The 26,707-nt window shown below is 42.2% G+C and overlaps 1 protein-coding gene across 3 annotated transcripts in view; it reads right to left on the bottom strand.

Annotated features, from left to right (window-relative positions):
- The window catches only part of slc25a22a (solute carrier family 25 member 22a), a 169,752-nt gene that overhangs the window by 13,948 nt on the left and 129,097 nt on the right, over positions 1 to 26,707 (bottom strand). For all 3 annotated transcript variants that reach the window (XM_063062156.1, XM_063062157.1, XM_063062159.1), the window contains 4 exons: positions 24,773 to 24,891; positions 19,510 to 19,696; positions 13,083 to 13,237; positions 1,105 to 1,180 (listed from right to left, as the gene is read on the bottom strand). In XM_063062156.1, coding sequence (XP_062918226.1) covers positions 1,105 to 1,180; positions 13,083 to 13,237; positions 19,510 to 19,696; positions 24,773 to 24,891 — 537 coding nt within the window. The remainder of the gene's footprint in view (positions 1 to 1,104; positions 1,181 to 13,082; positions 13,238 to 19,509; positions 19,697 to 24,772; positions 24,892 to 26,707) is intronic.

Consider the following 26,707-nt stretch of genomic DNA (forward strand, 5'->3'; position numbering starts at 1 on the left):
AATTATTCAGAAAATGCAGTTAACCTAATAATCAGTAACAAGTTAAGGTGCACGATCAGCAAAACTTCTTGGCTAGTAATGGATAAGGAAGAATTTTTGGACAGGGTTCACATAAAGGGCAGCAGCTCCAATACGAAAAAAGCTTCCTCAGTTAACAATTGTGAAGTCAGAACTATCAAGCTTCATAATCACCACCAATTCAGTAAAGCTTAGTGTAATGGGGATTATTTAATAGTTCTGATCTTGGTGTTACTGCAAAGCATTGACATATATTAACTAAAATAATATAAGACATACATAAATCTGTGGGCTGTGAGCCTAAACAGTGAACCATTATAGGCTGAAAGCAGAAATGTTGCAAAATACTGATTTGCATTTGTGGCCATCAGCAACCATTGTCTTCCTAAAAATACTAATGTAACTTAGCCTAAGAGTAAATTTCTTCTTATGTAGTAAGCCTGGATTACAAAAGTACCTTTATAATGCCAGCAATATCGTCAATATTTTTGCACAAAATGGCATTACATGTTTCTAAATATTAATCACAACTTCACATGAAAATCTACTGCTTTTATCTTGCTCCTCTGATTCTTTCAAGCCTTTGGCGTCTGTTGACTTCACTGTTTTGCTGGCCAGACTCCAACATTTAATAAATAAATTTCACTTTAGTCAGATCTCTGGTGCATCACATGCTATGCAACGCCACGTCCACATCATTCACCAGGCTTTTCAGTTCTAGCCAATACTCTAATTCCAAATTACATCAAATTTAGACTTCTAAGTAAATCCTTGCACAGCCTTGCCCAAGCTGACGTCTGACTCACTGCAGCATGTTTTCACTTCCTTGGTTATGATTAGAAAAGCTTATCTATACCTCACACCTGTGCAATTCCCCATCATGTATCCTTTGGTTCTCCACTGGCTTTCTTCTGAAACCCAACCTAACCCAATAAATTTCCACATCACATATCCTTTTTCCTATGCCCTTAAATCATTTTTCCCTTCTGTTACTCATTACGTGCTATGATTGCTGTTCTACATTAAGGGCATGCGAAGAATTGCAGATGCTTGTTGACTTGGAATACTTAAATCATTGTTTATTACCTGGCGCAGTCAATTATTCCTGAGTATGTGTCTTCATTCAAACCCCTTTGAAGGGATTGAAGCCTGGTCTTTATTACTAAATTGGAATAAAAGACGAAAAAAATTTTTTCACTGTAAGTAACAAGAGTAATTTTTTTTTAAATTAGTTTTTCATTTTAGTATATCAGACATCCCACCCTGCAAAAATTCATTTCAGGGAGGTAGCACCACCATTTCAGGAAGGTAGCACCCCCACCCCCCCCAACCCCATATTCCACTCCCCCCCCGCCCCCCAGTCGACCTCCAAAGGTGTGTGTAATACTTTGTTTCGTGATTTTGTCTAATCTGTAAACCAAGTTGGGTCTATGCAGAAAATGTGGCATTAAAATATGTACATATATTATATTATATTCTCATGTTTATTCTATTACAACTTTAAGCAAGTCTACAGGGAGTTTGGCCTCATCACGTAGGACATCAATAGAGTAGCTCCTTGGCAGCTAGCCAGCTAGTTTAAATAACGTTAGCTATGCTGTAATGACACCTGTCAAACTCACCTCAACATGTCTTTTACATTTTGCCCCACCATGGGCAATGGAAAAGTCACTGTTGCAAACAGTGCAGCGAGCAACACTGTCATTATTTTTGAGGTCGACTGTAAAGCCCACCCACAGAGAAAACTGATAGGTCTACTTAGCACAGAGAGAGACCAATCAGGATGCTCGTTCTCCCTCTCCCTCTCCCTCTCCCTCTCAAAAAAATCGATTTGCGGGACATTGTATATAAATTCTGGGCATCAGGGAGCCGCTATCAATATGTGGGAGACTTCTGGAACTTCCGGGAGAGCTGGGATGTCTGGTATATAGTTATGGTGATGAAGATTACCTTTTAGCACTTCACTCAAACGTTGAAGGACAGCAGGTCAATTACAATGTTAGGGTCCTGTTATAACCCTGTTTAATTCTGGGATCCACTGCTTTTCCAAAAGAACTGAAATACAATGATCTGTACAGAGAACATGGATGACTCTCTCTCCTCTAGCCCCAGGACACTAAGCTAAGGTATAACATCGCTATCACTGCTTTGCTCAGCATAACTGAAACTAATGGAGTCTGAAGACTGAAGGAGCACAATCACATTGGAAACACTGCTTCTGCCAAGCACATGGCCATCAGATGGCCTTAATGCTGACCAACAGATATGATCAAAACAATGAGTTTCTCCTGGAGATCTTTTATGGGCAATAATACAAAAGCTGCAACAGTTCTTCTAGAAGGGATCATGTTGATGCTTGGAATAAAGAATTAAAATTAGGTTTACTATCACTGACATTTGACGTGAAACTTATTTTGCAGCAGCAGTACAGAGCAAGACATAAAATTACAATGAACAATAAAATTAATAAATAGTGCAATAAAAAGGTATTGTTGGTGAATTCATGGACAGTTTAGAAATCTGACGGCAGAAAGGAAGAAGCTCGAGGTTTAATAGGCAAGAAGGACGAACGGAGAGCACAGATTGGCTCTGAGGACTGGGATGTTACAGCCATAACAGGAATATGGCTGAGAGGAGGGCAGGATAAACAGCTGCTCTTCTACAGGCTACAGGCATGGCAGAAGTACAGGTAACAAAGAAGGATTGCAGTCTTTTTGAGAAGGGAGGATGTTACAGCAATACTTTGAGATTACATTCTTGGAGATCATCAGGTGAGGTTATCTGGACAGAACTTAGAATCAAGAAGGGGTGGGCCACTCTGGAGAGGCTATATTATAGACATCTCAATATTCAGTGGAAATTTGTGGAGTAGGTGTGTACAGAAATTGCTCATAGTTGTAAGAATAGTAGGGTTGTATTGTTGGGAGATTTTAATTTCCCTAGTATTGTTAAGAACTAGATAGAATGGAATTTGTGCAATGTGTCCTGGAAAGCTTTTCCAAGGCAATTCAGAAAGGAGCAATGCTGGACCTTATCTTAGGCAAAAAGGAAGGACATGTAATGTAGGGTAGTCAGGAAGCACTTTGGCTTTAGTGATCATAATTCTGTTAGCTTCAAGATAGTGATAGACAAGGATAGGACAAGCCCACAGGCCAGGGTCCTAAAATGGAGCAGGCTAACTTTGGGGGAACTATACAGGGTTTAGCAGAGGTCAATGAGTGAGTCTGTTTGAAAGCAAAGGAACAAATGGCAAGTGGAAGGTTTTTAAAAATGTGAAAACAAGTATCCAGTAGCTGCTTATTCTTGATGGAGTGAAGTGTAAACTTACTGACATTAAGGAACCATGGCTGACAAGAGATATGAGGCTATGGCAAAGAAAGAGAAGGATTTAGGAGGTCAGGATTGAACAAATCCCTTGATGACTATAAAAATTAACAGTACTCCCCAGAGGCCAAAGAGAGGGTATGAGATGGATTTGGCAGCTAAGGTTAAGGGAAATCCCAACAGGTTCGATAATTCTATTAAGAATAACAGCATTCTGTTCATGTTGCTGAAGAATCAGGTTTAATATCACTGGCATATGCTGTAAAATATGTTGTTTTGTGGCAGCAGAACAATGCAATACACAATAATAAAGACTGTGAACTACAAGGAAAATACACACACACATATATATGTATATATATGTGTGTGTATGTAGGAATTAAAAAGTAGCACAGAAAGAGAACTGTTTATTGTGTTCAATGGCAGCTTTATAGAACTAATCTCATTATCTTGGCTCGGTGTCTGGGTAACCCAGTTTGACTGGTTTGAACCAAGAGCCAAATAGAACAAAAGAAGTCACCCAAGGAATGAAGTTGTGTAGCCCTTGGCTACATCCAGTGGGAATCTGACAGAGGTCAGATGACCTCGAGCCAATGAGATCGAAACGCAACATTTGAACTGATAAGGAAAGAGCTTAAGAATGAGGGGCTTTGAATGCAAAGGGACGACTACTCTGGAGACTAAATATTGCAAGAAAGACCTCCATGCCAGTGACTCTGAGAAAAAGGAACAATCATTTGACCAACGAGAGATCCCCTTTATTAATGTAATAAATTGGAGAAGTTGTCTGAATGAGAATTGATTTCGAGGGAACAGTAGAATTCATGTTTTAAATTGTTGGCCTGGGGTCAACATAGTTAGGGTGATGTTTGTGCAGAGACAACAAAGCACAAGCTTTGATTAAGAGTTGCGCAGTGAATTGCCTAACCTAGATCAGTTGATGATTGGTGAACACTGCTCACCCTTTCCACAGTTGATCCCTTGACTTTCCTTTCCTGAAGTTCACAGTCGATTTCTTGGTCTTACTGATGTTGAGCAAGGTTGTTGTTGCGACACCACTCAATCAGCTGATCTATCCCACTCCTGCGTGCCTCCTCATCAGCATCTGAAATTCTGCCAGTGATAGTTGTGTCATCGGCAAATTTTCAGATGGCATTTGAATCGTGTCTAGCTGTGTAGATAGAGTAGAGCAGTGGGCTGAGCATACTTCCCAGTTTCCAGCATCTGCAAAATCTCATGCAGTTAAGATCCTCACCAGATGTGCAGATGACCACCTTGGTAACATATCAGTAGATGAAGGCTCTACTTAGTATGGAGTTTGAGGAGATCAAATTTCAACCCCCAATCCTATTCTAAAAATTTTGTCAAGTATGACTCCCCACTCACAAAGCCATGACGACTCCTAATCTGTCTCTGTCTCTCCAAATAGTGGTAGATCCTGCCCCTCACAATTGTCTCCAGTACTACTGATAACAGGCTAACTGGCCTGTAGTTTCCTGGCTTGTCTTGCTACCAGTCAGAAACAATAGAATATTATTAGTCACCTTCCAGCCTTCGGGAACTTCACCAGTGGCCATTTATGAAGCAAGTCTATCTGCAAGGACTTCCACAATTTCCCCTGTAGCCTCCCACGAGGTCAAGCATGCTCTCTGTCAGTCCCTGGAGATTTATCCACCTTAATGCACTCTATGGCTGCACTTATCTCCTTCCTGGTAATATAACTGTCCTGCAAAACATCTCCACTTGCTTCCCTTTTCTCTTGAGCAACTATGATTTTCTCCTCCATAAACACCAAGGAGAGATACTCATTAAAAATTCCCCCTCTTGAACTCCTGCAGCTTGAGACATACAGTAGATCTCAAAGGGGAGCTCCTCTCTCTGAGTAGCTTCAAATCTGATGCAACGAACATTGATTCTCCAACTTTTAGTAATATCTCTCCCTCCTATCTTTTGTCTTTTTCCATTCCTCTCACCCTTTCTCACTTTTCACGGCCATCACTTCCCTCTGTTAGTCTTCTTCCTTCCCTTTCTTCCATAATCCAGTCTTCTCATGTTAGACTCCTTCTTCTTCAGCCCTTTACTTCTTGATGTATCCCCTCCCAGCTTCTTACTTCGTCCCCCTTCTCCCCCCACTTACCTGTCTCATGTATCACTGCCAGCTTGTATTCTTTCTCCTTCCCCCACCCTCTGCCCCATTCCTTTCCAGTGCTCATGAAGGGTCTCGGTCAAAAATGTCGGCTGTTTGTTCCCCTCCATAGATGCTGCCTAACTTGTTGAGTTTCTCAAGCATTTTGAAATAGAAGAAGTCAAAAATACCGTGCAGCAAAGATGGCAAGAAGGACAGGCCGGTGAATATACTGGATAATTTGCTGCAAAATAGAAATATAGCAAAATCGGCAACAGATACTGATCTAAATGTACTTTACTTAAATGCACGCAGCATTAGAAATAAAGTGGATGACCTTGCTGCACAGCTGCAGGTTGAAAGATATGACATTGTGGCCATCACCGATTCATGGCTAAATGATGGATGTGATTGGGAGCTGAGTATCCAAGGATACACAGTGTATAGGAAAGATAGGAAGGTAGGTAAAGGGGGTGGTGTGGCCCTGGTGGTAAGTAACGATATCAAATCAATAGAAAGAAGGGATATAGGATCAGAACAGCTAGAATCCTTATGGGTAGAATTAAGAAATGGCAAGGGTAAAAAGACACAAATAGCAGTTATATACAGGCCTCCAAACAGCAGCTGGGATGTGGACTACAAGTTGAAGACGGAAATAGAAAAAGCATGTCAGAAGGAAAATGTCAAGATAATTATGGGGGATTTTAATATGAAAGTGGATTGGGAAAGTCAGGAAGGTAATGGATCTCAGGAGAGGGAGTTTGTAGAATGCCTACAGGATGGCTTTTTGGAGCAGCTTGTCCAGAAGCCCACCAGGGGACCGGCTGTTTTGGATTGGGTGTTGTGTAACGAACCTGAGGCGATTAGGGAGCTGGAGGTAAAGGAACCCCTTGGAAATAGTGATCATAATATGATTGAGTTCAGTTTCAAATTTGAAAAGGAGAAGCTGGTATCAGGTGTATCGATATTTCAGTGGAACAGGGGAAATTACAGTGGTATGAGAGAGGACTGGCCCAAGTCGATTGGAAAAGTAAGCTAAATGGAGGGACGGCAGAGCAGAATTGGATGAAATTCCTACAAGAAATAAGGAAAATGCAGGAAAAATATATTCCAAGAAAAAAGAAAATCATGAATGGAAAAATGGCACAAATGTGGCTGATGAGAGAGGTTAAGGCAAAAATAAAAGCACGAGAAACGGCGTACAAAGAAGCAAAAATTAGTGGGAAAAATGAGGACTGGAAGACTTTTAAAAACTTACAGAAGGAAACTAAGAAAGTCATTAGGAAAGAAAAGATGAATTATGAAAGGAAGTTGGCGATTAACATAAAAACGAATACTAAGAGTTTTTTTAAATATATGAAGGGTAAAAGAGTGACAAGGGTAGATACAGGACCGATTGAAAATGATGCTGGAGAAATTATAAAGGATAACAAAGAGATGGCGGAGGAACTGAATGAATATTTTGCATCAGTCTTCACAGTGGAAGACATGAGCAATATACCTGATAGTCAGAGGTATCAGGGAATAGAATTAGGTACAGTCAAGATTACCAGAGAGAAAGTGCTTGGGAAGCTAAGTGGACTAAGAATAGATAAGTCTCCTGGTCCGGATAAGGTGCACCCAAGGGTTCTGAAGGAGGTGGCTTTGGAGATTGTGGAAGCATTGGAAATGATCTTCCAGGAATGAATAGACTCTGGCATGGTTCCGGAGGACTGGAAGGTCGCAAATGTAGTTCTGCCTTTTAAGAAAGGAAGGAGGCAGCAAAAAGAAAATTACAGACCTATTAGTCTGACATCGGTAGTTGGAAAGATATTGGAGTCAATCCTCAAGGACGAGGTTATGAAATACCTCGAGGTGCATGACAAGATAGGCCGAAGCCAGCATGGTTTCATGAAGGGAAGATCCTGCCTCACCAACCTATTGGAATTTTTTGAGGTAATCTCGAATAAGATTGACAAGGGAGAGGCTGTGGCTGTTATGTATTTGGATTTTCAAAAGGCCTTCGATAAGGTGCCACATATGAGGCTGTTTAATAAGAGGAGAGCCCATGGAATTATAGGAAAGATATTGAAATGGGTGGAGCATTAGCTGACAGGCAGAAAGCAAAGGGTGGGAATAAAGGGTCCTATTCTGATTGGTTGCCGGTTACTAGTGGTGTTCTGCAGGGATCGGTGTTGGGGCTGTTTCTTTTTACGATGTATATCGATGATTTGGATTATGGATAAAATGGTTTTGTGGCTAAGTTTGCGGATGACACCAAGATAGGTGGAGGAGCAGGAAATGTTGAAGAAACGGAAAGGTTGCAGAGAGACTAAGTCAGTTTAGGAGAGTGGGAAAAGAAATGGCAGATGAGATACAACGTTGACAAATGTACGGTTGTACATTTTGGAAGAAGAAATAATCCGGCAGATTATTATTTAGATAGGGAGAAAGTTCAAAAATCGGAAGTGCAAAGGGACTTGGGGGGTCCTCGTGCAGGATACCCTAAAGGTTAACCACCAAGTTGGACCAGCGGTAAGGAAAGCGAATGCTATGTTGGCATTCATTTCAAGAGGAATAGTGTATAAGAGTAAGGAGGTGTTGATGAGGCTCTATGGGGCATTAGTGAGACCTCATTTGGAATACTGTGTGCAGTTTTGGGCCCCCTATCTTAGAAAGGATGTACTGATGTTGGACAGAGTTCAGAGAAGATTTATGAGGATGATTCCTGGAATGCAGGGGCTAACATATGAGGAGTGTTTGTCGGCTCTTAGACTGTATTCATTAGAGTATAGAAGAATGAGAGGGGATCTCATAGCAACAGTTCGAATGTTGAAAGGGTTGGACAGAGTAGATGTGGAAAGGTTGTTTCCCTTGGCGGGTGAGTCCAGGACAAGAGGCCATAGTCTTAAAATTGGAGGGTACCCAGTTAAAACAGAGATGAGGAGAAACTTTTTTAGCCAGAGGGTCGTGGTTTTCTGGAATTCGTTGCTACCTACAGCTGTGGAGGCCCAATCATTGAGGGTGTTTAAGGAGGAGATTGACAGGTATCTAATTAGTCAGGGTATCAAGGGATATGGGGAAAATGCCGGAAATTGGAACTAGATGGGTGAATAGTTTAGCTCATGGGGGAGCTGTGGAGCAGACTCAATGGGCCAAATGGCCTACTTCTGCTCCTTTGTCTTGTCTTGTCTTGTCTTGGCTGGGGTGTAGATCTGCCTTTTTCCTACCTTCAGTGCTCTGGCTGACACAAGTCATTCTATTATTCAAAAGAAAATCAAGAAACTACAGTTGCTAGAATTTTTCAATAAAAACAGAAAATGCTGAAAACACTAGGCAGGTTAAGCAGCATCTGTGAACAGAGCAATAAATTTACTATTTTAGTTTGAGACCCTCCATCAGAACTGAACAGTTTTGAAGGTAGTCACATACCTGAAATATGCATCCCTTTCCACAGATGCTGCTGGACCTGAAATATACATTCCCTTTCTGCAGGTGCTGCTGGACCTGCTGAGTAATTCCTGCTGGTGCAGTTTTATTTCTTTCTATGAATTAACAGGTGTTTATTCTCCCTTCTTTACATAAGGGAATGATCACACATGATTTACTTGTACACCACACTTATCTATTTATACTTTTATAGTATGGGATAATTAACACCATTGTCATGTCTTCATCTGTTCTCCAGCAATTTCTCCACAGCTCATTTTCTTATTTGAGTGGGTGCTTTTTCTTTCCTCTTTATTCTGCCTCTTTTAACATGATGCTGCTATATTTAATACCTAAACTCTCAAACCCCAAATAAACAGGAAATGTGGAAGTTTAGCCTCTGTATGAACTACCATTCACTGGATGACACTGACAGCATATTCACCTTCCTAGTCGGAGGAGCACCAGAGGTTCTTGTGGACCTGGGCGATTTCATTCAGTTCATCCTTGAAAGAACTTAAATCTCTCCTGCTCTCATTTCTATTTTTCAACTTTTCAAGGTGGCTAGGGTCCTGTCAGAGTCATGATCTACAGCTGTGCTTAAACTATGTTCTTCATGGGCGCTGGGTTCTCGCTCTTAGAAACTTGCCAAGCAGCCTGCGCTTTGGTATATCCAAGGGTGGCATGGGAGACGTGCGGCTTTGGGGTGCAGCCCTGTGGATGACCTGATACCTCGCGTAAATCCCAGTCTGCTGCACTTGTGTCCAGGATTAGGCAGTTCTATTGAATCATGTGTTTAAGAAGAAATTCAAAGGTTTAATTTAACATCAGAGAATGTATACAGTACTCAACCTGAAATTCTTACTCTTCGCAGACATCCGTGAAACAAGAGGGAAATAACCTAAAGAATGAGTGACAGAAAAACACTAGAACCCCCTCCCCCCACCCACAAGCTGCAGCAAAAGCATCAACCCTCTCCCACCCACTCCTCCTCCTCCTCCTCGCTTCACCAAAAGCATCAGCTCCCCACCACCCAAGCAATAGCAAGCCCCCCCAAGACCACGACCTAGAGTCACTGAGTTCGAGACAGAAGGTGCAGCTGTTGGAAGCCTCTGCACTAGAGTGATCTCTCTCTCTTTCAATGGTGAGTGACAGTCTGCTGGCTCTGAGGCAAATAAGCAACGCTGCAGGCTGTAACGTCAAAACAGCGAGCCGTCAGCCTCCCCTCGCACCGTGGCAGGAGTGATTTCTCTCTCTCTCCATCATTAGTGCGAGAGAGTGGGCTTGCTGAGATGTCAAGGTTGGAATGGACAGTCGTTTTTGATGGACTCTAGATCGTGGTCTTGGGGGGCTTGCTATTGCTTGGGTGGTGGGGGGCTGATGCTTTTGGTGAAGCGAGGAGGAGGAGGAGCGGGTGGGAGAGGGTTGATGCTTTTGCTGAAGCTTGTGGCTGGGAGGGGGAGGGGGTTCTAATGTTGTTCTGTCATTCATTCTCTAGGTTTTTTTCTGCTTGTTTTGCGGATGTCTGTGAAGAGTAAGAATTTCAGGTTGTATACTGTATATATTCTCTGATATTAAATTGAACCATTGAATTTCTTCTTAGACACATGATTCAATAAAACTGCCTAATCGTGGACACAAGTGCAGCAGACTGGGATTTACACCAATTTCCTACCACATGAACCTACTGGAGTTGTGTTACTGCCTTCTGCCAAATATTAAACTGAAGCAACTCAGAATAGAGACTTCAGCTGTGTACATAAAAACGCTACACGTTTCTCCATGCTATTAGACACTGAACTTAGTTGTCTCAGGTAGTACAAGGGTAAGGACGTCCTATTGCCATTGATAGAGAATAGTGAGACCATCCCCAGAATTGTGTGTGCAGATTCCTTACCAATATACAGAAACTGTTTTCATGGAAGGAGATTCATTGGATTGTTTCCTGGTATTGAGGAGAGATTCTATTGTATGAGGAGACATTAAGTTAATTATGCCTGTATCCACTTGCGTTGAGAAGCATGATCGGAGATCACAGTGAAATGTATAAAATTCTGTTAGGGCTCAAAAGGCTGTTTGCAGGGAGAACACTTCCACCCGTCCACACCCCGGATGGGAGATCATGAGACAGTTACAGGATACAGGGTAGGACATTTAGGACTGAGATGATGAGTTTCATTAGAGGGCGGTCAGTGTATGTATTCCCTCCCACAAACGGGCAGTAGAGGTCAGGTCACAGTTTATACTGTATTTAAGGAGAGGGGTAGTTTTCTACACACAAAAGCCTTTAAGTGCTATTGGATGAGCAGGAACACGGCATTGAGACAGAGGATCAACTATGTCCACAGTGAATGGTGGAGCAGGCTTCAAGGAATAAATGACTGACTCTTGCTTCTATTTTCTCAGTATGTCAGAAAAATGTTCACAACTGCTTGAAGAATAGGAAGCCACTAAGGGATACAAAAATTGACTGGAAGCTCCAAGGAACCCACATTTTGAAAACTCAGACACAGTGGAACCCAATAGTGTTCCACTTGCACATTAGATTTTAACGCAGTAGGATAACCATAAGACCATAAGATATAAGAGCAGAGTTAGACCATTTGGCCTATTCAGTCTTCTCCACCATTTCATTGTCGCTGATTCATATTCCCTCTCAGCCCCAACCTCGTGCATTCTCCCCGTATCCCTTCATGCCCTGATCATTCAAGAATCTATCAACTTCTGCCTGAAATATACCCAATGACTAGGCCTCCACAGCTGCCTGTGGCAACAAATCCAATAGATTCAGCACTCTCTGGCTAACAGCTTCTATAATTAAGAAAAAAATATGTAAATTTCTTAAGCATTAATGGTATCAGCAGTAACAGTATCAACATTAACACTTGTAAGCTAGCAAATAGACCTTTTGGAGGGAAGACATTAAATTTGTCCTCAAAGTAAAGCTTGAGAATTCCGGTAGTGGAGCAAGTGAGTTCAGGAACTCAGTGACAGCATTTGGCCTCCAGGGTAGATGAGATGTAGCTCAGAACCTTCTCATTTCTGAAATAACACTGCTTAAATGCAAGTTTTGAAGGTCAAAGGCATCATGGAATAAATATAGTCTGAGGCGTACATCCATAAAGAAAAGCAAGGTTCTGTCTGACAGCTGAAGAGCGACTCCAAGGACCTTGATGGGTGGGTGTTATTTTATTAACTGACATAGCTAAATCAGAGCTATTTGAGAAAGAAACAGAAAATATTCCTCATTTGCACACCGCCCCATTTAATTTGCTCTTAACTAGTATCTTTTATTGATCTCCCCAATCACTTCAGTGATTGGACCTTGCTATTTATGGTGTCTCAATTATATGCTGTTCTCATAAAGTCCATTGGGCAATCCTCAGTCTCTGCTCAAATGCTAATAATTAACCACAAGGATAATCAATACATTTCTCAGACTCAACACTAACCACAGCAGACATCGCTGGATAAGACGTTCATGCATCGCTGTCTCATCTATTTGATTTTGTCCCCAGAAGATAAAGTCACTGATTACCTAAAGTTTCTAGTTCACTTCTTTCCCTTTGATCTACAGCTTTTCACATTCAGCTCCATCTCCAATGGAAGTATTACCTGTAATGTCTTATCTGTACTATTGTTTCAACTTCGACCTAGCACTAGGTAGCATCTTGAAAAAGAGATATTATTGTCCTGAAGTGCAGCTGTACTTCTGATCTGATCTGATTGTGTTTGAAAGAATGTTCTATAGCAGGGCTTGGAAAGAGCTGAGAAATAGAATGGGTTAGCAATTATCTGGAATGAAAATTCAATCCATTTTTATAACGCTGGGAGAAAATATGGATGCATAAGCCGACAAAATCAAACACCCATAAACATGCTGCAGCTTTCAGGCCGATTTTTGAACTTGTACATTAATTTGGGGAGGTGGTTTAAGGTACAGATTAAAAGAATACAACTGACCGGTGAAGCTAGCTCCAATGGCCAAATGCTCTAATCCCGTTTATACATTGTGCAGGGAGAGAGATGGTCAGTGGGAAATAAGGGGAACAGAACTCAAGGGGATTTCTCCCCTGTTGAGCTGATGCAGACCAGTGACCTGTTTCTGTAGACTGTTATAAGGTGCAGGATAGTTACAAGCAGACAGAGGTGAAGACAGATTTTCTTACAATATTTCACAGTGTATTAAATGAAAAGAGTTCCTTACCATCACAGGGATTTACTGCCACTGCTGCTGTGCTGCCTGCAATACAGCCACTGATGAAAGAAACATAAAATGGAGCTTTCCCATCTGCACTCTTCTGCCCCAGCTTGTTAAGATTAGCAAACAGTGGGAAGTAGATGATGGAGAAAGGAACGTCCCTTTAAAGAGAAAGAATTGTTATCCAGAAAATATTACATAGTGTAACACTTTGTTCTATTACAATGCATTACAATGAGTGCCAATACTAATTAAAATTGACCACTACAGTATATATGAAAGCACGTTGCCTCAGTTTAAACTTCCATCAAAGCAAAATTATCAACCCGACTATGGAGATGGGAGACAAGTAGCAACGTCAGTCATGAAAAAGATACAAAGGAGTAATTATTCAAAAGCGATTACCGAGAGTTGTAAACATCCTTTTTGCGAGTTAAATAAAATTAACATGAGAACCCTGAACACAGAACAAATGGCTGCAACAGAATTTCACAAAGAACCACACAGATCACAGGACTTTTCTTTCCCTTTTGACACAATTTTACCCCTGCATTCAGAGGAAATGTTGAGTAGTATCATAAATCATTCGACAGTTTGGAATCATCATCATTTTTGAATTAGATGGGAGGTGATCGACCAATCTTTCTATAATATGCCTTTCTCCCCATATTCTATAATTCAGCTAGAGTGTTTATTCATGTCCAACCAAGATAAATAACCTTTTGAGTGTTCCCTCAGTAGTAAACAGTGGCTGTTAAAGCACCCGATTATAAGAAAAGGACACTGTTGACGAATATGCCATAATAGTGGCATTTACTATCACTTAACTCGGATATCTAAGCAATACAAATCTGCTGATTACTATTAATTTTGAGCATTTCACAGGAAAACTATCTCACTTTCAGTATTGTACCTCCTCTGCTCTCTGGCCTAGATAATCATTAAGAGCATGAATAATGTGTGCTTAATGAGCCTTTTTAAATGTGGTCAAACTTAAATTCTAATGTACTACCGAGAAGTCAGGCATGGGAACTCGGTCTGTTAAAAGCTGACCACTCGTTTGTTATACCACCTCCTGCTAGGCAGAGACCAGAAACGGATGGTCGTGCACTTGTTCCATATGATTGGTTACATAGGAAAATAGCAAGGTGTTAGTACATAGAAACATGCTCATCTTATAAACCGAAATTGTGTTGGTTTTAACATGAGTAAGCAGAATAAAAATAGTGCACAAACTGCAATTTATGATGGGTTGCATTGCACTGGCAGCTGGCTGACGGCTGCACAGGGATGCACTAGCTAGCTGCAACGCAATCATCATTTTGTTCTGTTTACCCATGCTTGCCCACTATAGTGCAGGAATATATTGGGAATCAGAGAGCCATACATCTGACCTCAGTGTTCCACTGCTGGTCTAATGATACAAGTTCAATGGCAGCTCTGTGATACACTGACTTGGGGTGTGGTTACATTGCTTCAGGACTCTCAGTTTCATACAGTCTTCACTAAAAGTAAACGCTGTATCTTCTTGTAATTTTATGTTAACTAACATTTTTAATAAATTTACACAGGCAAATACAGTTCAAATGAATTACTTTTTAATTATTTAAATGTCAGACTCAAGCAGCACAGAAGCAGGGTCTTTGATCCATTGTGCCTATGCCGAACATCGTGCACATCTTCCCTAATCCTACTTGCCCACATTAGCCCCATATCCTTTTATACTTTTCCTATTTCAGGTGCCTGTCTTAAGTGCCTCTTAATAGTAGTATTAGCATCTGATTTCATCACATCTTCTGCAGCTCAATATCAACCACACTCAATGCAGAAAGAACTCCTCATATTCCCTTTAAAATTCATACATCTCACTTCAAACATGTGCACTCACGTTTACTAATAGTACTAGCATGGGAAAAAGATTCAGATCATTTATCCTATTTAAGCATCTCATTCTTTCATTTAACTTAATCAGGTCACCCTCAGCCGCCTACATTGCAGGGAAGGCAAACCCAGCCTATCCAACCTCTCCCCATGACTAAAGTCCTCGAACATAGGCAGCATCCTGGTGATCTCCACTGCAACTGCATCCTTCCTATGGGGTGATGTAGAGCTGCATACAATACTCTAATTGAGGCCTGTTCAGAGTTTTTAAAAAGTTTCAAAAGATGCTCCAACTCCTCCTGATATTCTATGTTGCAGTCCAACTAGGCAAGCATGTCATATGCCTTCTTCACCAGCTTATTGATTTGCATATGAAATGTCTCTCTGTTCATCAAAATTCCTTTGGCACCCCCTATCCTGATCTGTATACATCTTACCCTCATTTGACTTCCTAAAATATACCACTTTGCACTTGTGAAGATGAAGTTCCATCTGCCAATGCTCTGCCCCACTTCCAGCTGATCCATACCATAGCCTTAGGCAACCTTCCTTGCTATGCACAACACCACAGTTTTAGTGCCATCTGCAGAATTACATTCACATCGAAGTCTTTAACATATATCAAAAACAACAAAGGTCCGAGCATTAGTTCTTCATATTTCAAAACCCTTCGGTTGAGGGACATTTGAAGATCATGAAAATGGGCTTTGGACAGTACAAACTACGAGAAGGCCATCACCGATAATAAAGTAATTCTACTACATGCAGCCTTTTTACGGACTGCTTCATTTTGCAGAGGGACTACAGCAGCAAAACTGGCAAGTAGTTGGCAGCCCCACGGCTATGAAAGGCAAATGCAAAGGGGACATCTTGTGAGAGGCTTATGCAAGGCATGGGCCAGGTGTAGGACCATCCAACACTCTGTTGAATCAGAGATGGTGAAGACTTCCACGTTTTATCTATAGCAGGATAAACTTTAAGAATCACTCAGTACTGACACCAACTGGTAACAAAATGGTTTAGGTGATGCTTAAATGAATAACATGAGGAAGGTGAACACAGGAGATCCTGCTGATGATGGAAATCCAGAGCAACACAGAAAATGCCGGCAAAACTCAGCAAGTCAGGCAGCATCTATGGAAGTGCAAAATCAATCGAAGTTTCCAGTTGAAACCCTTCACCAGGACTGGAAAGCACGAATAAGAAGGTGGGAGGAGAGGAAGGCGTACAAGCTAGAAGGTGATAGGTGCAACTGGGCAAGTGTGTAAGGGAGGATGAAATAAAAAGCTGGGAAGTGATTGATAAAGGGCTGGGGGAAAGGGAATCTGATAGGAGAAGAGAGTGGATTGTGGGAGAAAGGGAAGGAGGGGAACCAGGGAGGTGATAGACAGGTGAGGAGAAGAGGTAAGAGGCCAGGGTGGGGAAATAAAGAAGAGGGAAGGGGGGAGGGGAAAGAAGGAAAAACAATACCAAAAATTGGAGAAATTGATACCATCACGTTGGAGGCTATGTAGCTGGAATATGAGGTGCTGCTTCTCCAACCTGAGAGTTGCTTCATCATGGCAGAATAAGAGGTCGTGGACCGACATATCAGAATGGGAATGGAGATAGGAATTGAAATGGTTGGCCATCAGGAAATTCCGCATTCTGTGAATGGAGCTGTGGTGCTTGACAAAGCAGTCCCCCATTCATTCTTGGGTCTCAACAAATGTAGAGGTGGTCACATCCAGAGCATTGGACACAGTAGACAACCCCCAAAGATTTACATGTGAAGTGTTGCCTCAAACAGAAGGACTGCTTGGGGCTCTGAATGATGGAGGTGAGGGAGGAGGTGCATGAGCAGGTTTAGCAATTCTGCCGCTTGCAGGGATAAGTGGCAGGAAGGAGATCACTGGGGAGTGATGAATGGACAAGGGAACTACAGAGGAGGCAATCCTTGTGGAAGGAAGATAGTGGGTGTGGGGGGAGAGGTCCCATTGAAGATAGCGGAAGTTTCAAAGAATGATGTGTTGGAGGAAGAGGCTCACGGGGTGGGGGTGGGGAACAAGAGGAACTCTATCACTGTTCAGGCGGTGGGAAGATGGGGTGAGTGCAGAAGTCTGGGCAATAGAGGCGATACCGGGAGCGCAGCATCAAGGGTGGAGGAAGAGAAACCTTGTTCTTTGAAGGAGGCCATCTCACATCCTGGAAACAAAAAGCCTCATCCTGTGAACAGAGTTGGTGGAGACAAAGGAACTGAGAAAAAGGAATGGCATTTTTACAGGAACCAGTGGGGAAAAGGCATAGTCAAGATAGCCATGGGATTCGGTAGGTTTGTAAAAAGATATCAGTCAACAGTTTGCTTCCAGTGATGGAAACACAGAGATTGAAAAAGGGGAGAGGTATCGTGAAATGGACCAAGTGAATTTAAGGGCAGGGTGGAAGTTAGAGGGAAAGTTGATGAAATTAACAGGGGTGTACGAAGCAGCACCCATGCAGTTGTCAGTATAGCGCAGATCAAGAAGGTTATAAGTTCGCAAAACGCTAAATTTGTGTTTAACCAGGAATGTTCATATATAGACCGAAGGAGGTTTCATGCTCTGAGTACAAGAATGGGAAAGCAAGTATAAAGAGTAAATCTTTGGCTTTGTAGTGGTGTTCTTGTCCTTTTGACAGAAAGTGCAGAGTTCACATCCCAGATCACCTCACTGACAAGGATACCAGAAAATGCTCCTACTGCTAAAGATTAGTCACCTTCATGGTGAGATTATAGCCATAGATAGTGTATCCATGTTAATTAGTCTGAGAATCTAGCCACTGTTTTATACTAGTCTCTGAACATAAATTATTGTTATTGTTTACATGTGATGCTCAAAATGACAGCTATTTGACAAGATTGATACAGACCATCCTTGGGTTACAGATACCTGACTGAGGACATCCCTACATATGAACTGAGCTCCTCTATCATTATTAAATTCAAAAGTCTAACAAACACATTTTCTTACAAATAGCAGAACTCATTTCCTTTTTCTCTCCACTAGTTCCAGTTCAGTTTATTGTCATTCAAGCAAACAAGACCACATTCCCCCAGACCAAGGTGCACAACACAGAATATATAACTCACACACATAATACATGAAGTAATATTACCACAAATCAAGTAACAAATACTAAGGAGCATTTATGACACAAGTTAAAAAGTAAAACAGTATGATACTACTGGCACTTCATACGTGATGAGATCTGGGTGGTGGCAGGGAGTTTGGTAGTCTTAAGGCCTGGGGGAAGAAGCTGTTTCCCATCCCAGTAGTTGTTCTCTCCTATCAAACTTGTGCATTTTTGACAACAATTATTACAACACTGTGAAGATATAGTTATTGCATCACATGATTTTTATGTACTTTCTGACTTATCTGTTAAAACAGGACACGTTTCTTACCCAGGGATGGCCTATGTATCAAGGATAATTAAGTGGATAGAAGCTAGCACCTATGGTTTCTTTCTGAGAAAGAGCTCGTGTTGATTGAAAAGCTGAAGAGAAACATGGAAACTAAATGACAGATTCTTATTCGTGGTCCTTTTAAACATGAATCAACTTCCACCCATCCTATTTCTATTTCTTTCAATCAATGTCATTGTAAGCAATGACAGTGATTGACCTTGCTGAATAAAACATGAATGCCTTGCAGAAGATTATAATTTGAGTAAATGCAAAGGGACTGAGCTGAGAATTTAATGAAAAGTTGAATTAAAAGCATAATTTCCACCTCTCCCTTACCATCCAAGTTGGTTCATTGGCAATGAAGGATCGCAGTAAAATATTTTAATGGCCAGATCAAAATCAATTCTGTTTCCTTTTATCTATTTGATAAAATATAAATGCTACTGTGCATGACAGCTTTCAAGACTCTATGCTGAAAGAGTTTATTCATGAGTCAGACATTTAAATGGCTGAGATGTATTTGAACTATAGTGCTCTTTAGTGTGACTGGTTTTAATGGATGTGCTTTGGTGACAGTCTTTAAGTTCTCTGTTTGGGATGCTATTTTCCACTGGCACATACTGACTCAATGACCTTTGCTGGCATTTAGCCTCTTCCATTTAAAAATTCTCATCCTTTCCCCCCTCTTTCCCTATAATCATCTCCAGACCTCATTCCTTCAGTACTCCTCCAACCCTCTGACTCTGTGCAAACTTCAGTCCACCTATGAGGGCAGGTCTTCAGCGACCCAAGTCATAACCTCTGGAATCTAGGACTTTAGCTACTCCATATCCTCTCTCATTTTAAGACTCTCCTTAAAACTCATCTGTCTGAACTCCTTCCTGATTATTCCTTCTGCAAGCACCCTTTTTCTTTGATTAAGTCACTGCATGTGCTTAAAGGAGATTTTCTAAGCTGAGGTGCAACCTAAATATCTCTCATCTTTCAACTCTGTGTCAGATTGAGTTAAAAATCGTGCAAGTGGAAAAAAAACACTGCACCGTTACGTTGAGAGCTGCTGTGATATTGAACCTTGTTTGATTGCATTTGGCCGTGATCAGCCTACACAATTTACAACTTGTTACATACCTTAGCAATGTTGCCCCTAAGCCTTTGTAAAGGCCGGTAATTCCCTTGCTTCTGAGCAGTTCTTTGGTGATCTGCGTGGCAGTCTGTGGGGACTTGAGAGCAGAGGTAGCATGACTTGCACTGGAAACAGGGCTTCCCGAGGGGGAGCTCGACACTGCCTGCGCTGCCATCAGCTTCTGTTGGGCGGCTGCATGTAATTACAGAGAAAGTGGGTCAGCAGGAGCAAGCGGATTAAGCCAGATATATCACAGAGCATGTGGAGCATCCATCTGCACAACAGGGGTATTTCAGCATTAACGGTAGAAGTGTCAGAATATTGACTCTCCAACTGTCTATTTTCCTTATCTGTTCAAAGTGTCAAGTCAAGATGATGCACAATTTATAGTTTTCTCTTCGAAAGTGTGTGTGTGTGAGGAGGCATGTGGTTTTCTGCTATATCCTTAAATCACAGGCATCATGCAGTGAAGCTGTCCTGTAGTCTGACCTAGCGTCAATTTTCTGGGTGCCTGCCTACTATGCACACGTTACACCATTACTGACCCTTCCCACCCAAGTGGCCTCCAAAGATCGTCAACCAGCAGCAGCCTGAGTGCGCCGCCTTGGCCTCGGCCTCTCAGGCACAGAGTCGGGGTGGGTGGATGGCATCTGTTAGTCTCGCGAAACCATGGATCTACGCCTGGAAAGTCTTGCTTCAGTCTCTCCAGGGCACAGGCCTGGGCATGGTTGTATGGAAGACCGGCAGTTGCCCAAGCAGCAAGTCTCCCCTCTCCATGCCACCAATGTTGTCCAAGGGAAGGGCAAGGGCCGATACAGCTTGGCACCAGTGTCGTCGCAGGAGTTGCCAGAGTGGGGTTGAAAGCAACATCGGACTGCCTTAGGGACTCCAGCTCCGGATTTGTCCTCAGGGTTTACTCCCGAAGCCTTTCCCATAAGCAGACATGGCCACAAGGCAGCGGAGGTTTGAAATCAGAGTTTTCCTTCTCTTAGATGGACTGCCTTCCCAGGCTGACGAGCTCCATCTACCCGAAACAGAGTTGGAGTAACCGGGTGGCATGCAGCAATCCGGACTGTCCCAACACAAATGAAATAGAAGCAGCCACAACCTTAGCTCCCCACTTTCACTTTTGCATACAACTCCATCATTGCCTATTAGGTTCTTCAGTGACCATCACACCCAATTGTATGGAATTTGCACATTCTTCCCATGTCTGCATGCATCTCCTCACAGTTCTCTGGTTTCCTCCAAGATCTCAAAGGTGTACAGGTTGGGAGGTTAATTGGCCACTATAACTTGCCCCTGGGGCATAGATCTGAGGGAAATTAATGAGACTGTGAATTATCCTGTTTCTATTTTCACTTTGTTACCAAGGGAATAGGGAAAAGGCATGGAAACATGCTCCTCAGCCCACCAACACTGCTCACCATTAACTGTGGGCTGCTGGGCCTACTTCCATGCTGTATGTCTCTATCCCCTTGGTAACAAAAGGAAGCTAAAACCTGGCACTAAGTCAACAGGTCAAGACAAATTCAATGGATCAAAAGACTTGACTTTTGAAAAGCAAATCAACACAATCACTAAGACTAGGAAATCTGCAGTTGCTGGAAATCCAAGCAACACACACACACACACACACACACAATGCTGGAGTCTTTTTTCTGTTGATCAGTGTCAAAAAGCCAAATTAAATCCACTGTGATTCAATGTTGTTAAACAACAAAACATGAAAACTTCCAATGGGGGTGAGTACTTATTAAATGTGCCCAAGACCTATTCACAGTACTGTTGATAAACAGTTAAACAAATAATACTCAGGCCTCAAGCTGTAGCGTCCTTGAAAGTGAGTCCGTAGATTGTGGAATCAGTTCAATGATGAGGTGAGTGAAATTATCCACACTGGTTCTGTACCTCCTTCCCCATGGAGCCTGGCCTGGATGGTGATGATCTTTAATGCTTTATTGTGACAGCAATCCTTGTAGATGTGCGCAGTGGTGAAGACGGCTTTCCCCTGTGATGGACTGGGCAGTATCCACTTTTTTTTGCTGGCTTCTCTATTCTTGGGCATTGATGTTGGCTTTTCTATTCTTGGGCATTGGTCACTGGCAGGCGGCAGAGTGGAAATAAAGGGAGCCTTTTCTGGTTGGCTGCTGGTGACTAGTGATGTTCCACAAGGGTCAGTGTTGGGACCGCTTCTTTTCACCCTAAGACCTGGACGAGAGAATTGATGGCCTTGTGCTCAATTCTGTGGAAGATACAGAGAACGGTGGAGGGGCAAACGGTACTGAGGAAGCAGGGAGCCTGCAGAGGACTTATACAAATTAGAACAACGGGCAAAAAGTGGCAGATGGAATACAGAGTAGGTAAATGGGAGTCCTAGTGCAGGATTTCTTGAAGGTTAACTTGCCGGTTGAGTCAGTGGTGAAGAAGGTAAACACAATGCTAGCATTTGTTTCAGACAGATTAAAATATAACAACAAGGATGTCATGCTGAGGTTTTGTAAGGCATTGCTCAGACTACCTGTAGAGAAATGAGCCCTTTGTCTACAAAAGTATGTGCTGGCCTTGAAAAGGATCCAGAGGAGGTTCATGAGATCATTCTCATGATCCTAGGAATGAAAGAGTTTACATATGAGGAACGTTTGATGGCTCTTGGCCTGCATTCACTGGAGTTTAGAAAAATAAGAGGTGATCTCACTGAAACCTATTGAATATTGAAAGGCTTAGATAGAGTGGACATGGAGAGGATGTTTATAATAGTGGGAGAGTCTAAGACCAGAGGGCAAAATCTCGGAATAGAAGGTCACCCCTTTAGAAAAGAGGTGAGAAAGAATTTCTTTAGCCTGAGGGTGGATAATCTGTGGAATTCATTACCATAGCCATCTGTGGTGGCCAGGTCTTTGGGTATATTTAAAGCGGAGGTTGATAGATTCTTGATTCGTAAGAGCATCAAAGGTTACTGGAAGAAGGCAGGAGAATAGGGTTGAGAGGGATAATAAATCAGTCATCATCAAATGGTGGAGTGGACTTGAAGGGCCAAAAGACCTAGTTCTGGTCTTATGGCATTTTAGGATAAAAACAAGTCTGTGTACAATGGTTGGTGCCAGATCTTGCGTTTCCATTGGTGTTGTTGCACAATGAAGATCCTGTCTACCATGCTTCTGGATGGACAGAGAAGTATTCGGCAGGGAGAATCCTTCTGCGACTGCATTTGGATTTGATGTCTTTCTTTAAGACGGTCACAATTATGCCATTGCTGAGGACTTGTAGCACACTCTCTTCCCAGATGTGGGAGATGAGTCTGCAAACCCGAGCCCGCAGCTCCTCTCCATCAGAGTTCCATGGGGATATCACGTGGACAGACTCCATACTTACAAAGTAGTTTTGAAGGCCTTGTTGTTTTTAATTGACATATCTGTTAATTGTTTAATTGTTCGATCTGGGCTGGACAGAAGAAAGTCATGTCAAGGACAGTCTCTCAGTTAATGAGCCCATCAAAGTACTCCTTACAGAGGAAGATGACTGCTTCACTAAGTTTGATACACACTCCTCTCTTTTTGGCTTTCAGTGCAATTGGCCGTTGGGTGCTGATCACATGCGGAAGCCTTATTCTGACGCCATGCTTGGAACATGTTCTGGTCATTGCAGAGGGATAAGAACAGGGCCTCATGGGCAAGCCCACAACCTAGACACTGGGAAATGCTAGATTACAAACACGTCTGTACGGTGAGAAACTACAAGTATGTCTGTCTGACTCATCCGTACTATCACAGGTACCGATCATGATTGAGATCAATCACCACCCAATTCATTTATCTCCATCAACCCGGCCCCCAGTACAGAGCAGGAACAGGAAAGCTGCCACTAAGGACACTTCCTAGGCAGTGCCTCACAAACAACCAAGCAATCTCTAACCAAAAGGAACCTTGGAAGGTCCAGCGTTTCTGGGTTGCCTTAGTATACATCACAACTATTTAAACATTACAACTGTAGGTGTAACATTTGTCCTGACGAAGGGTCTCGGCCTGAAACGTCGACTGCGCCTCTTCCTATAGATGCTGCTTGGCCTGCTGCGTTCACCAGCAACTTTGATGTATGTTGCTTGAATTTCCAGCATCTGCAGAATTCCTGTTGTTTACAACTATTTACTCTTGGCTTTCTATCACAAGACAACAGAGCTGGTTTGATATGAGTGACCAAACCTGGGAGTTAATTAAATACAAACACAACGTGTTCCTCAAAAACAAAGTAAAAAAAATATATAGTTCTGCAGCTACATGAAGGTCAGAAAACCCCACCGGCCTGTAGAACTGACAGTAGATTGAAAGAGCTTAAGAGTTCCAGCAGCTGTTGATAACTATGATATGCACACTTTCTTCAGCTAAAGCCCAAATACCCACAGGCCTAGCCCACTGTAGGTGTAACATATGTGATTCTCTGATTTGCACAGTGGCCAAAGCTAAATCTGTATCTAACAGGAGACTAGCTATGATCTCCACAAGGTCAGCAAACATTTTGTATCACTGAAATCAAACTCTTCAGCTAAAACCCAGGCTGTCCTCCGCCCAGCCACTTGTTCCAATGGTCTTTTCACCACATCTCTTAGGTGCCCCCTCTGGATTTAAATGATTCTCAGTTTCCACCTTTTCTATTGAGACCTTACCATCCACGGCTGGAAAATTCGGATGCACATACTATCTGAGCAGAAATATTCCTGAGGTTTCATCGCCTACAACTGCCCCACATGCCAAAAATTCTGAAAGAAATCTCACAGCAGTTCAGGTACAATTAAAAGATAGAAAATGCAAGCCAGGAATTCAAAATCAACACAACAAATTAAACATAAAACAAAGACTGGAAATCAGGAATGAAATCAAAGTGCTGGTCTTGCAGCAGAAACAGAAAGAGAAACAGTAAGACTTCAGATTGAAGAAATGAAGGTCTGACAAACTATGTTCAATCTGAAGTATCAACATGTTACACACAAAATGCTAGAGGAACTCAGCAGGCCAGGCTGTATCTACTGAAAGAGTAAATAGTCGACATTCTGGGCTTTTTCCATAATACTACCTGGCCTGCTGAGTTCCTCCAGCATTTTGTGTGTGTATCTTTGGATCTCCAGCATCTGCAGATCTTCTCTTGTTTCTGAAGTATTAACTGTTTCTCTGCCCAGACTTATGAGCAATTCCAGCACTTTCTGACTTGCAAATTGAATTCTGGAATACAGATCAGGCCTGGAAGAAAGGCTTTCTCTTTAGTTCCACTTACCAAGACGACCTGCATCCTGCAGCTGAATTTTCAACATCTCCATGGGTGTGGTTACAATAACCTGACAGGTCCCAGCACCACAGCCTGCCAGCATCTCCTTCAACAAAGTCAGCTTCTTCCTACAAAAGGAAGCAAAAAGGTAACAGTGGATTTCATAAGTGACACTGACAATAGTGACAGGCACAAACACCAGTAGCATATCAGACTTGAGAAACTTGACCAAGAATTTTGAAAAACGGGAAAAAGTAATTTCTTGTAATTCTATCTTTGTTTTAAAAGGCAGAGAAATGTCAATTTCTAAGTTGCCCATTGTTTCCTTCAAAAAATACATTCAATGGGGTTTAAAGCTTTCCTGTGTCATCGCTTGGTGCAATATCAGTGCATTTCCACCCATTATGAATTTCCTCTTCAATGTTAGATGGTTGATGTTTGTAGGGAGAGGCATCCTGTATTATGCAGAACTTATGCTGAACCAATAAGAAATAGTGACAAACATTGCATCCAGCCAATCACTCAACTTTCAGAAGTCTGAAAGTTGCCTTCATAATCTCATACTAAGCAATCTTTGATTGGTTTAAGACAGAAAATGACTTGCATGTGACAGAACATTTTGAGCAAACAAGGTTATTTTAATGATCAGAAACCAAAACAGAAAATGGGCACGGTGAATTGAGCTGCTGGCTTACAGCACCAGCAGCTTTGGTAGTCTTGATCTTCAGTGATTGCTTGATCTCTACGTGGAGTTTGCACACTGTCCCTGTATCTTTTCTGCTGGTGCTTCAGTTTCCTCCCACGTCCCAAAGCCATCAAATGGCCACTATAAGAAACTGCTCTTAGTGCAACTGGGTGGGAGAATCTTGGAAGGGTTGATGGGATTTTGGGGAGAATACCTCACGGACTAAACTAGTGGGGAATGAGACTGCTGCGAGCCAGTATAGATTCAATGTACCAAATGGCCTCTTCTATATCATTGGGAAATATGGAAAGCTATTCAAGCAACGACACACAGAAGGTGCAGAGTCAATTAGGTCCTGGGTTTAAATGTCTAGGGCTTCATTTTTAAAGAAACACAGCAAAAAGGCACAGCTACAAAAAGAAATCTTCCATATGTTTCTCCGAACCATTCAACCGAAGGTCAATACCCAAGAGGAAAATACAGTGCTCAAAACAATGAGAGACTTGATTAAAAGTTGAAGTTACAAATCTGAAAGAAATCTTCATTACCTAAAATAGCACAACAAATTGAAACCAATCCTCAATATCCTGTGCTGTGCCTTGTGAGATAGTTTACAAGAGATCTTAAGGAGCAAGATGCTGAGATACATCCCATGATGCAGTGGGACACATCATCAACTGGGACATCATGTAATCTGAGGTCATCAGGTGTTTTGGGAGTTTCAGCATCAGGCACTCTCACCCAGGCAACCTAGCTAGGGTTGATCAGGCCCTGGCTTGTTCCCCAGCAACACTGGTCTACAGGTCACAGCTCTTGACCCATAGCTATTTGGAGGCTTTCTCAGCAGCCTCTGTGACAAATTATGGTCTTTTCTTTGCAGTCCCTGTAATGCCAAGGAGGGAGTCGGTTCTGCAGAACAAACAGTCAGCAAAACTCCTACACCCCACCTCTATAGGTCCACATAATGCCCTCCACCTTTGCCTCTGGGACTGCTCTACCAGCTCCTGGTATTTGGCTTTCTTACACTCCTCAATCCAGTCTTCCCAAAGAACTGTTCTACCATGATCAGCTGCTTCAAGGTTTCTGACAGAGCGACAAAGTTGTGGGGAAAACATATTTGCTCAAAGGTGCATTTGCAACCTCTACATACATGCACAAGAATTAACATGGAAGTGGGAAGTTTTAGCAGATCTAGTATGTAAAATCTGTACCCTTCTGATTTAGCTTGGAAAACAGACTAATTCTTTGTTGAAGAAGCA

This window comes from Mobula hypostoma, chromosome 11 (genome assembly GCF_963921235.1).
Source record: "Mobula hypostoma chromosome 11, sMobHyp1.1, whole genome shotgun sequence".
Taxonomy (NCBI): domain Eukaryota; kingdom Metazoa; phylum Chordata; class Chondrichthyes; order Myliobatiformes; family Myliobatidae; genus Mobula; species Mobula hypostoma.